Source organism: Miscanthus floridulus, chromosome 2, assembly GCF_019320115.1.
Source record: "Miscanthus floridulus cultivar M001 chromosome 2, ASM1932011v1, whole genome shotgun sequence".
Taxonomy (NCBI): domain Eukaryota; kingdom Viridiplantae; phylum Streptophyta; class Magnoliopsida; order Poales; family Poaceae; genus Miscanthus; species Miscanthus floridulus.
In genome coordinates this window covers 148,716,283-148,727,635 of record NC_089581.1, presented here as the reverse complement: position 1 = coordinate 148,727,635, position 11,353 = coordinate 148,716,283, and the positions used below count along the sequence as shown (strand labels likewise).

At 46.8% G+C, this 11,353-nt stretch overlaps 2 protein-coding genes across 2 annotated transcripts; both read right to left on the bottom strand.

The window, feature by feature from the left end:
- Positions 1–1,159: 1,159 nt before the first annotated feature.
- Positions 1,160–6,593, bottom strand: LOC136532655 (protein SUPPRESSOR OF QUENCHING 1, chloroplastic-like). Its single transcript, XM_066525259.1, has 8 exons — positions 6,441–6,593; positions 6,237–6,358; positions 6,040–6,147; positions 4,588–4,680; positions 4,309–4,345; positions 2,416–2,663; positions 2,139–2,288; positions 1,160–1,544 (listed from the first exon to the last, which is right to left on the bottom strand). Exons 2-8 carry the CDS (start codon positions 6,354–6,356, stop codon positions 1,368–1,370), a joined length of 933 nt encoding a protein of 310 aa, XP_066381356.1. The 5' UTR covers positions 6,357–6,358; positions 6,441–6,593; the 3' UTR covers positions 1,160–1,367.
- A 4,048-nt stretch (positions 6,594–10,641) lies between these two features.
- Positions 10,642–11,313, bottom strand: LOC136537243 (uncharacterized). Its single transcript, XM_066529284.1, has one exon. It carries the CDS (start codon positions 11,311–11,313, stop codon positions 10,642–10,644), a length of 672 nt encoding a protein of 223 aa, XP_066385381.1.
- Positions 11,314–11,353: the final 40 nt, after the last annotated feature.

Below are 11,353 nucleotides of genomic sequence, written 5' to 3'. Positions count from 1 at the left end.
GATCACCGATTCACCGGGCTCCAACACGGACCAAATCTGTCACCTTAATCACTTGGAAGATGGTAGGAGGATATTTAAAAAACACAGGTTTCGACGGTACAACATGAGTGTATATGACATAACACGTCAAAGAAACGTGCCAGCTGCCTTACGAAACTCATGGCAGGAATCGCAAAAGAACCGGGGAACCAGCACAGCAGCACCGCCAAATGTGAGTCACTGAAACAAAATCATGGGTCCCATGCTTTCCACCTGTCCCAAACGCGATGCTGCCGCCACGGACCATGATGGATCGATAATTGTACAGTACAATCAATCATGAATCAGCAACAGAAACCATCACCAATTCAGGGAGCTACCACTAGGGCCCTGTTTAGTTTACCCAAAATCTAAATTTTGACACTATGCAAAAAGAAGATTTCCCGTCACATCAAACTTGCGGTATATGCATGGAGTACTAAATGTTGACCAAATTAGAAACTAATTACACAGTTTGATTGTACTTTACGAGACGAACGTTTTGAGCCTAATTAGTCCATGTTTATACAATTATTATCAAATAAAAACAAAAAGCTACTGTAGCTACCGTAGCTCCATGAAATCCGGCGGCGCCGAATTGGGGACCAACTAAACGTGGCCTAGCGTTGGTTGTAAAAGGTGACAGCTAATCAGCCCGTTTGTTTGACCGTGGCTTCTCGTAAACGATCATAAATTTTCAACCGGAACAATATTTTTCTCTCACACAAACCAGCCAGCAGTATTTCTTTACGAACCAGCAACGATACGAACCAGCCAACCGAACAGGCCTGCCACGAACTGATAAACTGCATTACCATTTTATTCAGATCAACACATTTCCTTGCGCCATTCATGGATACTCAAAGATCACAATGCACGGCTACCATGACCACAACTGAATTCTTCATGGCACATGCCTGCACTCATCATTTTGTTTTATTATTTGGACAAGGAGCATGTGCAAGACCATGATTTGAAAAACTTCCGCTGTCAGATTTTGTGCTGCAGATAGGCAAGCAGGCAGTGTTTTGTATCACATGCAAGGCACCACAACCCTTTGCTTGGATTAAAATTGTTCGATTCAACAAACATTCATCAATGATTAGGGTTAACAGGGTTCCAACAAATGGACTCCATACGGTGTTCCTGAACTGATAATAAACTACTCCATTAACACTGTTGTGCAGTGAGGGGAGACAATGGAGCTGGATTACAAGCAGCATGTCAGCTACACAGCATACGGAAGTTAAGCTTGAACTTCAACAATAAAAAACACTTAGCATTGTGGGCCTAGGGCCAAATTGACAATCAATACAATGATGCAAGTAAAACATTCACCGTGAGTCTGACTACACCTTGGCATTCTTTCTAGCAGCTATTAGTTGTGTACTACCTGAATTATCTCTTGGCGAAACAGAATAGGATAGCGTAATTTGTGCTGGATTGGGTTCTGCCTCTTCACGGAATTTGACATCAAAGGCAATCGATTGGTAAAGGCAAACTTCATCTTCTTTACAGTAGTAAACCTACAAGATAGAATAGAACATACTCAAATGCATAATCTGATAATACTAAGGAAATTACTTTTCTTTAGTTGACCTGTCTATTTGTACAACCAGTAAATATATGATAAAAATATCAACACTGCAGTACTTCTGTTAACTAAGAAACAACAAATGGCGCACATAGCATATCCTAGAGCAGAGTCCCTCTAATCTTGGGGTTATCAATGGCACACGTGATTTGGCCCCGTACATCCTAACTCCAGCAGGGCATACACACAAATTTACGATGACCGTATGAATAGGATGGTCTGTATTGACTATTTTCCTAGCAGGGAACTTGTACCACCTGTAATACAACTTGAAAGGGTGACTAGCATTTGATCTTGTTTACACTTATAATCATCCTACCTTGAGGCAATTTTTACCACTGCCCCCATCAAATGGCACCAATTAATTACAACACTCTTTCTATATCTATTAAGATGCTTTCCCATATCTTTCTAGGATTAACTTGGTCATTTGTCACATCTTGATTCATGTGCCAAGAGATAAAACTAAGGTAGTGTGAATTATCTAACAAATTAATTAATGTCATTGCTGACTCCATGTCACTACCTTGCAGTTTATCCTTCCCATTGACAACGATGACGATATCCTTCTGAACTTAAGTGATGCCAGCCCTTCAGAGTTTAGAAAACCGTTCGCTGGCTCGATCTCAACTGCATTAGGCGGCTCTGTTTGCACATCAAATTTACTGCGAGCTTCCTACACCTCAGCGAAAAGATGTTAATACAAGCACTATTGAATGTTGTACCACAGTCGCTAGTAATTATCATGAATGATACAAAGAAAGTAAGATAAGAAAAAACAATGTCTTCTGGTTATTATTGACCTTGGAGAAATGGTAACCATCAGGTACTGTAATTGCAAGAGACAAGAATCCTTCCTTTGAAGAACCACCATCGACATTAATAACATCTGTATCTGCTGATAACCGCCGTCTTAGGCGTTTCAATGCCTTCGGTTTCGGTGATGGCGGTTGGACTCCGATCAACTCTAGTGTCTTCACCTCAGCACCTTTGTCACTAAGAGTTATATATCTGATTGTGTTGTTGTTTGTATCTGCTACAAGAAGCCTTCCTGTACATATATCAGTTACGCCATTGTATTATATTCACTTTCAATTTGCAGTACAGCAGAACACAAGGGATAAATGAGGAGGAAAATTTTCAATGTAGAATATCAAGAGCTGTATTCATTATTAAGTAATAACTGTATCAATGCTAAAATTGCTTAAGGACACGGGAAGTGATGGTGTGGCCAACGGACACAGAAAAAAAGTTCAATTGGTGTTGTGTGGCCAATGGACACAGAAAGAATTTCAGTTAGTTGGCTGGAACTCTGTAATGTGATAGTTTGCTGGAAGACACCATGCAGATTAAATAATCATTACCAGCTCGAGAGGAGAGATAATTTACCCTTAGCCCTTTCTTCTTCCTCTCTCCCCTTTCTCTTCTTTCTCTTTCCTCCTCCCCTTTTTCTCTTTCTCATGTGTAGCAATGGTGTGGGCGAGGCACATCAGTAGTGGCGGCAAGATGGGCGGTCGGCAGCCGACGCCGCACTGCGCATGACAAGCTGCATCCGGCAGTGGTGGCAAGCGGGGTGCATGCACAACCGGTGACACGAGTGGCCCGACGGGCTGCAGCTGACGGTGGCAGTGAGTGGGGCAAGCAAGCAGAACATGAGTGGGGCAAGCAAGCAGAACATGCCACACGGGCCGACAGTGGTGGCGAGCAGGCCTGCTAGAGCCAGGCACAGCAATGGCGACTGAGGGAGAAGTGGTGGTGTGGGCCGAGCGCGGTGGTGTTGCGGGAGAGAGAAAGGGAGGAAGAAGAAAAGGCCAGGGACAAAAATGACATTTTTCACCACATTCATCTTTCCTCTCAGGCTGCAAATGATTATTTTAATGGGCGCGGTGTCTTCTAGCAAATTAAAACATCACCAGAGTGACAGTCAGCCAATTCAACTTTTCTTTGTCTACTGGCCACAGGACATCACTTTTCATGTCCCGTAGGAAATTTTGCCTTGTATCAAAGACCTGACCATCTGTTTTCTGTTTTGAATTTAGCAAAAGGTGTTGGGATTCGCTACAAATTACTGCTGCAAATCACTCCCTCTCTCTTGAGAGTTTATCACAAACACACACTAGGTTCTCTCTGGTGGACACACACAAGTACAAGACAACAATTACTTGGGGTTTGTCATCAAGGAGCTTATCACATTGGCTCATCAGGGTACTGGTCGCAGAGGAACCGAAGAAATTTTCATAAAGTGCCTCCGAAGACTAAGAGGTACTGTTGGAATAGAATGCTTAACTATGGGGGGACAACCTTTATATAATAAAGAGTTTAGTTATTAGTTGTTCCTAAGGGAGACTCGCTCTCTTCTAACTCCCGAAAAAAAAAATTCACGCCTAGAAATCTGAATAATATGAAGTGCAGGTTAGTCAGGATCATGTTAGCCTTGTTTTTGTTTTCCCTTCAGTTTTTGGTCTTTTAGACATGCTGTACTTTTTCTATCTGTTTTACTAACCAGACTTTCGTTGCAAATGAATTGATTGTAGAAGGGAAGTGAGGGTAGTGATAGGAAAAATAGAATCCAGATGAGATTTTTAGTTGGCAAATTCAGGAAACCAACTCTAGAGAAATGATTATGCTATGGTATAAGTTGACTTGTATGACAGTTATAATAATTAACTGAAAATGAATATAAATACCGAAATTACCATCTCCAACTTCAACAAGTCCTGCTGGCTCAGAAAGCTGCATCCAGAAAATTAAAAAAAAATTGTCACCGAGCTGTTCCTAGTCACAATTATTTGTTTGTCACAATAAGAAAAGAAAATAGAGTGCTAAAGAAAGCAAAACCCTCTACCTATCTAAAGACTACAGTTAAGCTAGATAGCAAGTAATGCGGATCATGTCATTTGATTTGCATCATAGATCTATCAGAAATTGTCAACTTAAGGAAAGAAGAAAAAAATGTGGTCTAAGTTTTAGCTCACTTGAGCTGCCAAGCCTGGACCATCCTTGTATCCTGCACGCCCAGTTCCAGCAATAGTTGTAACTTTTCTTGTGACGGGATTTAGCTTTTTTATCTGCCATTTCAGATTAGGATAAGAAAAAACGAGAATGAATTAGAAAAAAGGCACACAATATAATATATTATTTATTAACAACTAATTTTGCAGATATGGAACTGCTCCATTATGAAATCTAGAACTGGAAAAATGGACTATGTGCACTGTTGGTATTTTAAAACCTGGTTCCATTTACTTGCAACATTGGACTAGTAATTAGTTTACTATAACCATTTTTCCACAGTTACAGTCACCTGTGCCTTATGCGACAAGCATTACCTTTAACATGGTTGTCATGCCATCGTCTAAGTGTTGACTAATACTCCCTACGTCCCAAAAAGAATCCACATCTCGCTTAAAAAAGTTTGACTCATGTGCATTCTTTTTGAGACGGAGGGAGTAAGTCATTGAGCACACAAAGGTCCTCACCCGTTCCCAGAAGGTGCAAGATGTTCAACTGGGGTAGGAGAAAACTAGTTGTTTATTTATTTGTTTTGGGTGGGTGGGAGACCTGGATCCTACCGTCTGACAGTAATTATCATGTTATCGTTGTCAGCTGGTTTCGCACAAGATGGGACTGTTAGAAGGATAGGAGAAAACTACCAAAGTTATTGCATTAACTTACTCTATAAGTTTATACACAAGAGGTTTAGTGCTGGATATTCTGGGCCCTACATAATGGCTGTAATCAGTACAAGCATCGATATCACATCTGGAAGTCAGCATAAGCAGTGCTATGTGCTCAGGAGTATCTGTCCTGCTGACTGGAACATCAAGGGGGAAGTGAGAGAGGACTACAAGAACTCTGAAATGAAACTATAGTTGGAAAAGTATCAGGAGCTGCAGGGGGAACGCGAGATGCAGCAATGTAGTTGGAGGACCTGGACCAGAAGGTGATGTGTCAGAAGCTGAAACAGGAGGCACAATTGGAGTCACAGTAAGGAAAGAGGAGAAGATGGAACTAGGGGACAGGGACAAGGCAAGAACTAGAGGCCTAGAAACCATGCTCTGTACCATGTCAAGAAGAGGATAGGGAGAACATCTATGGCCCGAGACTCTGGTCTAGGACAGGTGTTTGGATCCCGGGACTAAAGTTTAGCCCTTGTCACATCAGATGTTCGAATGCTAATTAGGAGGACTAAACATGAGCTAATTATAAAACTAATTGCAGAAGCCGTGGCTAATTCGTGAGACGAATCTATTAAGACTAATTAATCCATCATTAGCATATGTTTACTGTAGCACCTCATTGTCAAATCATGGACTAATTAGGCTTAATAGATTCATCTTGCAAATTAGCCTCAATCTGTGCAATTAGTTTTGTAATTAGCTACACACATATCTTACACTTGACAGGTGTCAAAATAAGGTTACTACCTTATGATTGTAGGAATCAGCTATATATACTTGATTGTCACTGGCATAAGCAACACCCAAGGGATGTTGGAGTAGCACATCTGAGCCAGTCCCATCATAATCTCCAAACTGAAACAAAAGTATCCGACTTAAAAATGCCCAGACAGATTAGCATCAAATAAATTAACAGAACATCTTTTGTATTAAGAGACAAATACCCTAAACAAATTTTCTGGAAATACTGGATCTCCTCCAGCCAGCAATCTTGAGCCTCCTGTCTTCAAATTAACAACTCGAATGGAACTGCTTTCACTATCAGCAACAAATAACTCCTGCATTTCTGTGATAAAATTACTTTAAGTCCTATACTCAGTGCCATCAGATCAGAAACAGAACGGGAAAACGGAGTCAACAATGAATACCAGAAGCTAATGAAATCCCAGAAGGCTGTGCAAACGATGTGCTGGTGGCACTGCAACATAAATTTGAATTTTCAGAAAATAAATTCAAAACTTCAAAGGATTAATCAAATCAAGCGCAAGGATGTGCAGGAGCCAAATGAACACATTAAAGGAAGAAAAGTCTTAGGCTGATCACATAAGAAGCAAGCCTGTACGCTAAGATCTGGAATGGTTATTCTATTTCAACTTTCATGGCAATTAGCATAAAAAAGGAACAACTAAACATGGCTTCAAGCTGTCAAATAGGGCCTGTTTCGCTGTTTGGAATAGCTCTAGCTCCAAGATCCATGCAGGATTTGCAGCTTGTAGGATAAAATAAAGTGGTTTAAACATATGTATTTATCACAGGAAAATATCGCTAAAGACATCATTAACCATCCATCAGATAGCAACCGTCATTAACCGTCTTCATAAACATATTACTACGCTGTAGGACCAATTAGAACAGCACATTTAGAACTTTTGTAGACACACCTCACACCCAATATGGGGGGGGGGGGGGGGGGGGGGGGGTGACCTTCATATATATTGCCAATATGCCTGGGTATACAAGGAATACAATCAAGTATACATAGCAGGTGCTAATCATAGCTAATCACACATAGACTTGCCTAATACCCGCCCGCAGTCTAAGCGGGAGGATCCCGGACGCATAGACTGGACCTGAACTCAGTAAATAGCTGTACAGGAAGGCCCTTGGTCATGATGTCTGCGAACTGGTGAGAGGACGGTACATGAAGGACCCGAACTTGGCCCAAGGCGGCCTTCTCACGGACGAAGTGAATATCAATCTCAATGTGCTTCGTGCGATGATGATGAATGGGATTGGTTGTCATGTAGACAGCGCTGACATTGTCGCAGTAGACAACTGTCGCCGAAGCAATGGGAACATGGAGCTCCTGCAGGAGCTGGCGCAACCAGCAACACTCGGCCACCACATGAGCAATAGCACAGTACTCTACTTTTGCACTAGAGCGGGAGACCGTGGTCTGACGCTTGGAGGACCAAGAAATCAGATTGTCGCCGAGGTAGACACAATAGCCAGAGGTGGAGCATCGAGAGTCTGGGCAGCCAGCCTAGTCGGCATCAGAGTAGGCGACCAGGGACTGAACAGGGCCGACACCAATGTGGAGGCCGGAGGAGAGAGTGCCCTTCAGGTAGCGTAGAATCCGCTTGATCATCAAGAGATGTGGCTCGCGGGGATCATGCATGAAGAGGCACACCTGTTGGACGGCGTATGCCAAGTCAGGACGAGTCAGCGTGAGGTACTGGAGTGCGCCAGCAAGGCTCCGGTACGCAGACGGATCAGCAACAGGGGCACCGGCGGTGGCAGAAAGCTTGGCATGAGTGTTAACAAGTGTCGTCGTAGAGTGACACTCAACCATGCCGGCACGTTGAAGGAGCTCAACGGCGTACTGTCGCTGTGATAAGAACAAGCCGTCAGCGGAGCGAGTGACGGAGATGCCGAGAAAGTGATGGAGTGCGTCCAGATCAGTCATGGCAAACTCTGAGTGGAGACGCCCAATGATCTGCTGTAGAAATGTCGTTGAGGACGCAGTAAGTACGATGTCGTCGACGTACAGAAGCAGGTAGGCCATACTGGTCCCGTCTTTGTAGACAAAGAGGGAGGTGTCGGAAGCCGAGGCGACGAAGCCGAGCTGGCGAATGTATGTCGCAAAACGCTGGTACCAGGCTCGGGGAGCCTGCTTGAGGCCGTAGAGGGAGCGCTGCAACAGACACACATGATCAGGAAAAACAGGATCGACGAAGCCTAGGGGCTGCTGGTAGTAGACGGACTCCTCCAGATGTCCATGGAGAAAGCGTTCTTGACGTCTAGCTGATGAATAGGCCAGGCGCGTGAGGCAGCAATGCTGAGGGCAGCCCGGATGGTTGCTGGTTTGACCACCGGGCTGAATGTCTCGTCGTAGTCGATGCCGTGGCGCTGGGAGAAGCCACGAACCACCCAGCGAGCCTTGTGGCGGGCGAGGGTACCATCGGAGTGGTACTTGTGCTTGAAGATCCACTTGCCAGTGACCACGTTGGCGCCGGGTGGCCGGGGCACGAGGCGCCTTGTTCCGTTGTCGATGAGCGCCTTGTACTCCTCAGCCATGGCCGCACGCCAGTTTGGATCAGCCAAACCGCTACGGTAGTTGGAGGGAAGTGGAGACGGAGTGGTTGTCGCAGAGAGCCCCACATACCGCATAACCGGTATGGCCCCAGACTGGGTCCACGTGATGCGTCGTTCCTGCTATACGGGAGGTGCCGAAGGAGCTGCGGGCGTCGTTGGCTACTGTACAGGAGCAGTAGCCGGCTGTACAGGGGCAGTAGCCTGCTAAACAGGAGCCGGAGGCTGCTGAGCAGATGCAGTAGCCGATCCTAGTGCTGTAGAGGATCTGTCATGCGCCCGTGGACGACGGCTGTAGACAAGCCGGATGTCCCGCGGGACAGCCGCTGGAGGGGCAGCCACTGGAGGAGCAGCTGGAGCCGGGGCAGCCGCTGGAGGAGCAGCCGCTAGAGGAGCAACTGCTGGTGGAGCAGCAGGAAGTACAGGGCCGTGGAACAAGATGGCGGGGTCGTCGGTCAGCTCCTCAATGAAACTGGGATGTGACGGCCCAGCGGCAGAGGGCAAAGGTGCAGGGCGCACCGGCACTGTAGTACCTGCAAGCAAAAAATCCAGGTCGCTTGGCGAGGACCTGGAGGGGTAAAGCCCGAAGAGAAAACAAGTCTCATCGAAGACCACATGGCGAGAGATGATGGCGCGCTTAGTGGCCATGTCGAGGCAGCGGTACCCCTTGTAGGAAGATGGATAGCCGAGAAAAACACATGCTGTGGAGCGAGGAGAGAGTTTGTGGCGAGCCGTGGTGGTCAGGTTTGGATAACAAAGACACCCAAAGACACGTAAGTGGGAGTACTCGGGAGGTTTGTTGTGGAGGAGAGTATATTGAATGCCGTGGCGAACAGCGGAGCATGGACGCCTGTTCAGAAGGTATGTGGCTGTGGCGAGCGCCTCAGCCCAGTACTGAGCAGGCATGTGTGCATGGAGGAGCATCGTGCGACTGATGTTGTTCAATCTGCGAAGAAGACGTTCAGCCTTGCCATTTTGTGGGAGGTATATGGACACGAGAGGCGTAAATGAATACCACGGGAAGCAAAGAGAGTATGAAGGGTATTGTTTACGAACTCGGTGCCGTTGTCGGCTTGGACAACTTTGATGGCAAGGCTGAATTGAGTGTGGACATAATTGCAAAAATTTGCAATATGTATGGAGCATAGTTTAAAAGGTGGTTAGGCGTCCAGGCGAGTGCTTGGTACGCCTGGACGCCTAGGCGGCGCCTAGGCGATGCCTAGGCCACAAGGCGCCACTGTTTCCCAGGCGAGCTGGGTACGCCTGGACGCCTAGGCGACGCCTTGAAAACTATGGTATGGAGACTTCAGATTTGCGAGTGAGGGGAAAGGTCCAACAGAAATAAGTAAAATCATCAAGTAAAACGAGATAATATTGATACCCGGATACACTTGCAACCGGGGATGTCCATACATCATAGTGAACAAGTTCAAAAGGCATGGAAGTATATGAATTGGAATATGAAAAAGGGAGGCGCACATGTTTGCCAAGCTAACAAGAATGACATAGCAGTTGCTCTACTTTATCACAGCTGATGGACACATTACAACGAAGAATGTCGATGGTGGTGGAGCTGGGATGACCAAGACGGTGATGCCAGAGGTCGATGGAGATGGCAATACTGGCGTGTGGAGCGGAAGATGCAGCAGGGAAGGTGTAAAGATCACCAGCACTATTGCAACGAAGCATCACGTGTCGGGTCGGGATATCCTTGACAGAAAAACCAAGAGAGTCAAATTCTATAGAGCAGTTGTTGTCCCTAGTAAATTGACGGAGAGATAGCAGATTGCAGACTAGAGATGGGACAACTAAGACATTATTAAGATGAAAATTGGACGCTGGTGTATGAAGAACAGACTTGCCACGACATGAAATAGGAAGATGTGCACCATTGCCAACTGTAATGGAAGAGTGAGGAGGATGACGAGAGAGGAGTATACCATCCGAGGAGCTCATGTGGGAGGAGGCGTCGGAATCCAGGACCCAGGGATGCTGGCCCTGGAGATGCATCTGATTGAGTGCAGCGACAAGACCATCCTAGTTCCACATGGGAGCTGGTGGAGAGATGTGGAGCGACGCAAATGTCGTGGGAGGCTGCGGAGGCGCGAAGGCCGTGTGAGCCTGAGGAGGGGCGCCAAGCACGCCTGGGTGCCAACCGGCCTGCTGAGCCGAAGGAGGGCCCTGTGGCGCCCATGGATTATAGCAAAGCCAGGGGCCCATGGGACGGTATTGACCAGTCTGGCCAACGCCGCCGCGCTGCTGCGCAGGGCCGCTGTTCCAGCACCGGCCCTTGCCCTTGCCTTTGCTGCCGCTGCTGTTGCCACCGCCGCCGCCCTTGGTGCTGCCGTAGCCGGTCACGTGTGGGTTGTGTGGACCTCCAGAGGTGGCTGTGGCAGCGAGAGCACGACACCCGCACAGGCTGGTACAGCCAGAGCCGGCGGTGGTGAGGGTGGTGCTGGCGATCGTCTTTTCGTCGTTGGCGAGACGGAGCTCCTTTAGGGCCAGCATGTCATGGGCCCTGGCGAATGTGGGAAGGACAGCGGAGTTGGCGATGTCGTCGGCTGTGTTGGAGAAGCGTGGATTGAGGCCGCGCAGAAGGGCGAGGACGAGCTGCGAGTCCTGGACAGGATGGCCAACGTCGCGAAGAGCGGCGGCCTTGATCTTCAGCCGCTGGCAGTACGCCGATACGGTGCTGTCACCTTGCACCATGGAGTGAAATTCGTTGAGGAGGAAGATGGCGCGTGGCTCC

What these genes read in the sequence shown, in the direction of transcription:
- LOC136532655 (XM_066525259.1), bottom strand. Translation starts at nt 6,356, where the DNA reads ATGCAGGAGTTATTTGTTGCTGATAGTGAAAGCAGTTCCATTCGAGTT. An exon ending in TTCCAGAAAATTTGTTTAGG is followed by an intron (nt 6,148 to 6,236) that starts GTATTTGTCTCT and finishes CTTTTGTTTCAG; the next exon opens with TTTGGAGATTATGATGGGAC. An exon ending in TGGGAAGGATAAACTGCAAG is followed by an intron (nt 1,545 to 2,138) that starts GTAGTGACATGG and finishes TCTATCTTGTAG; the next exon opens with GTTTACTACTGTAAAGAAGA.
- LOC136537243 (XM_066529284.1), bottom strand. Translation starts at nt 11,313, where the DNA reads ATGGTGCAAGGTGACAGCACCGTATCGGCGTACTGCCAGCGGCTGAAG.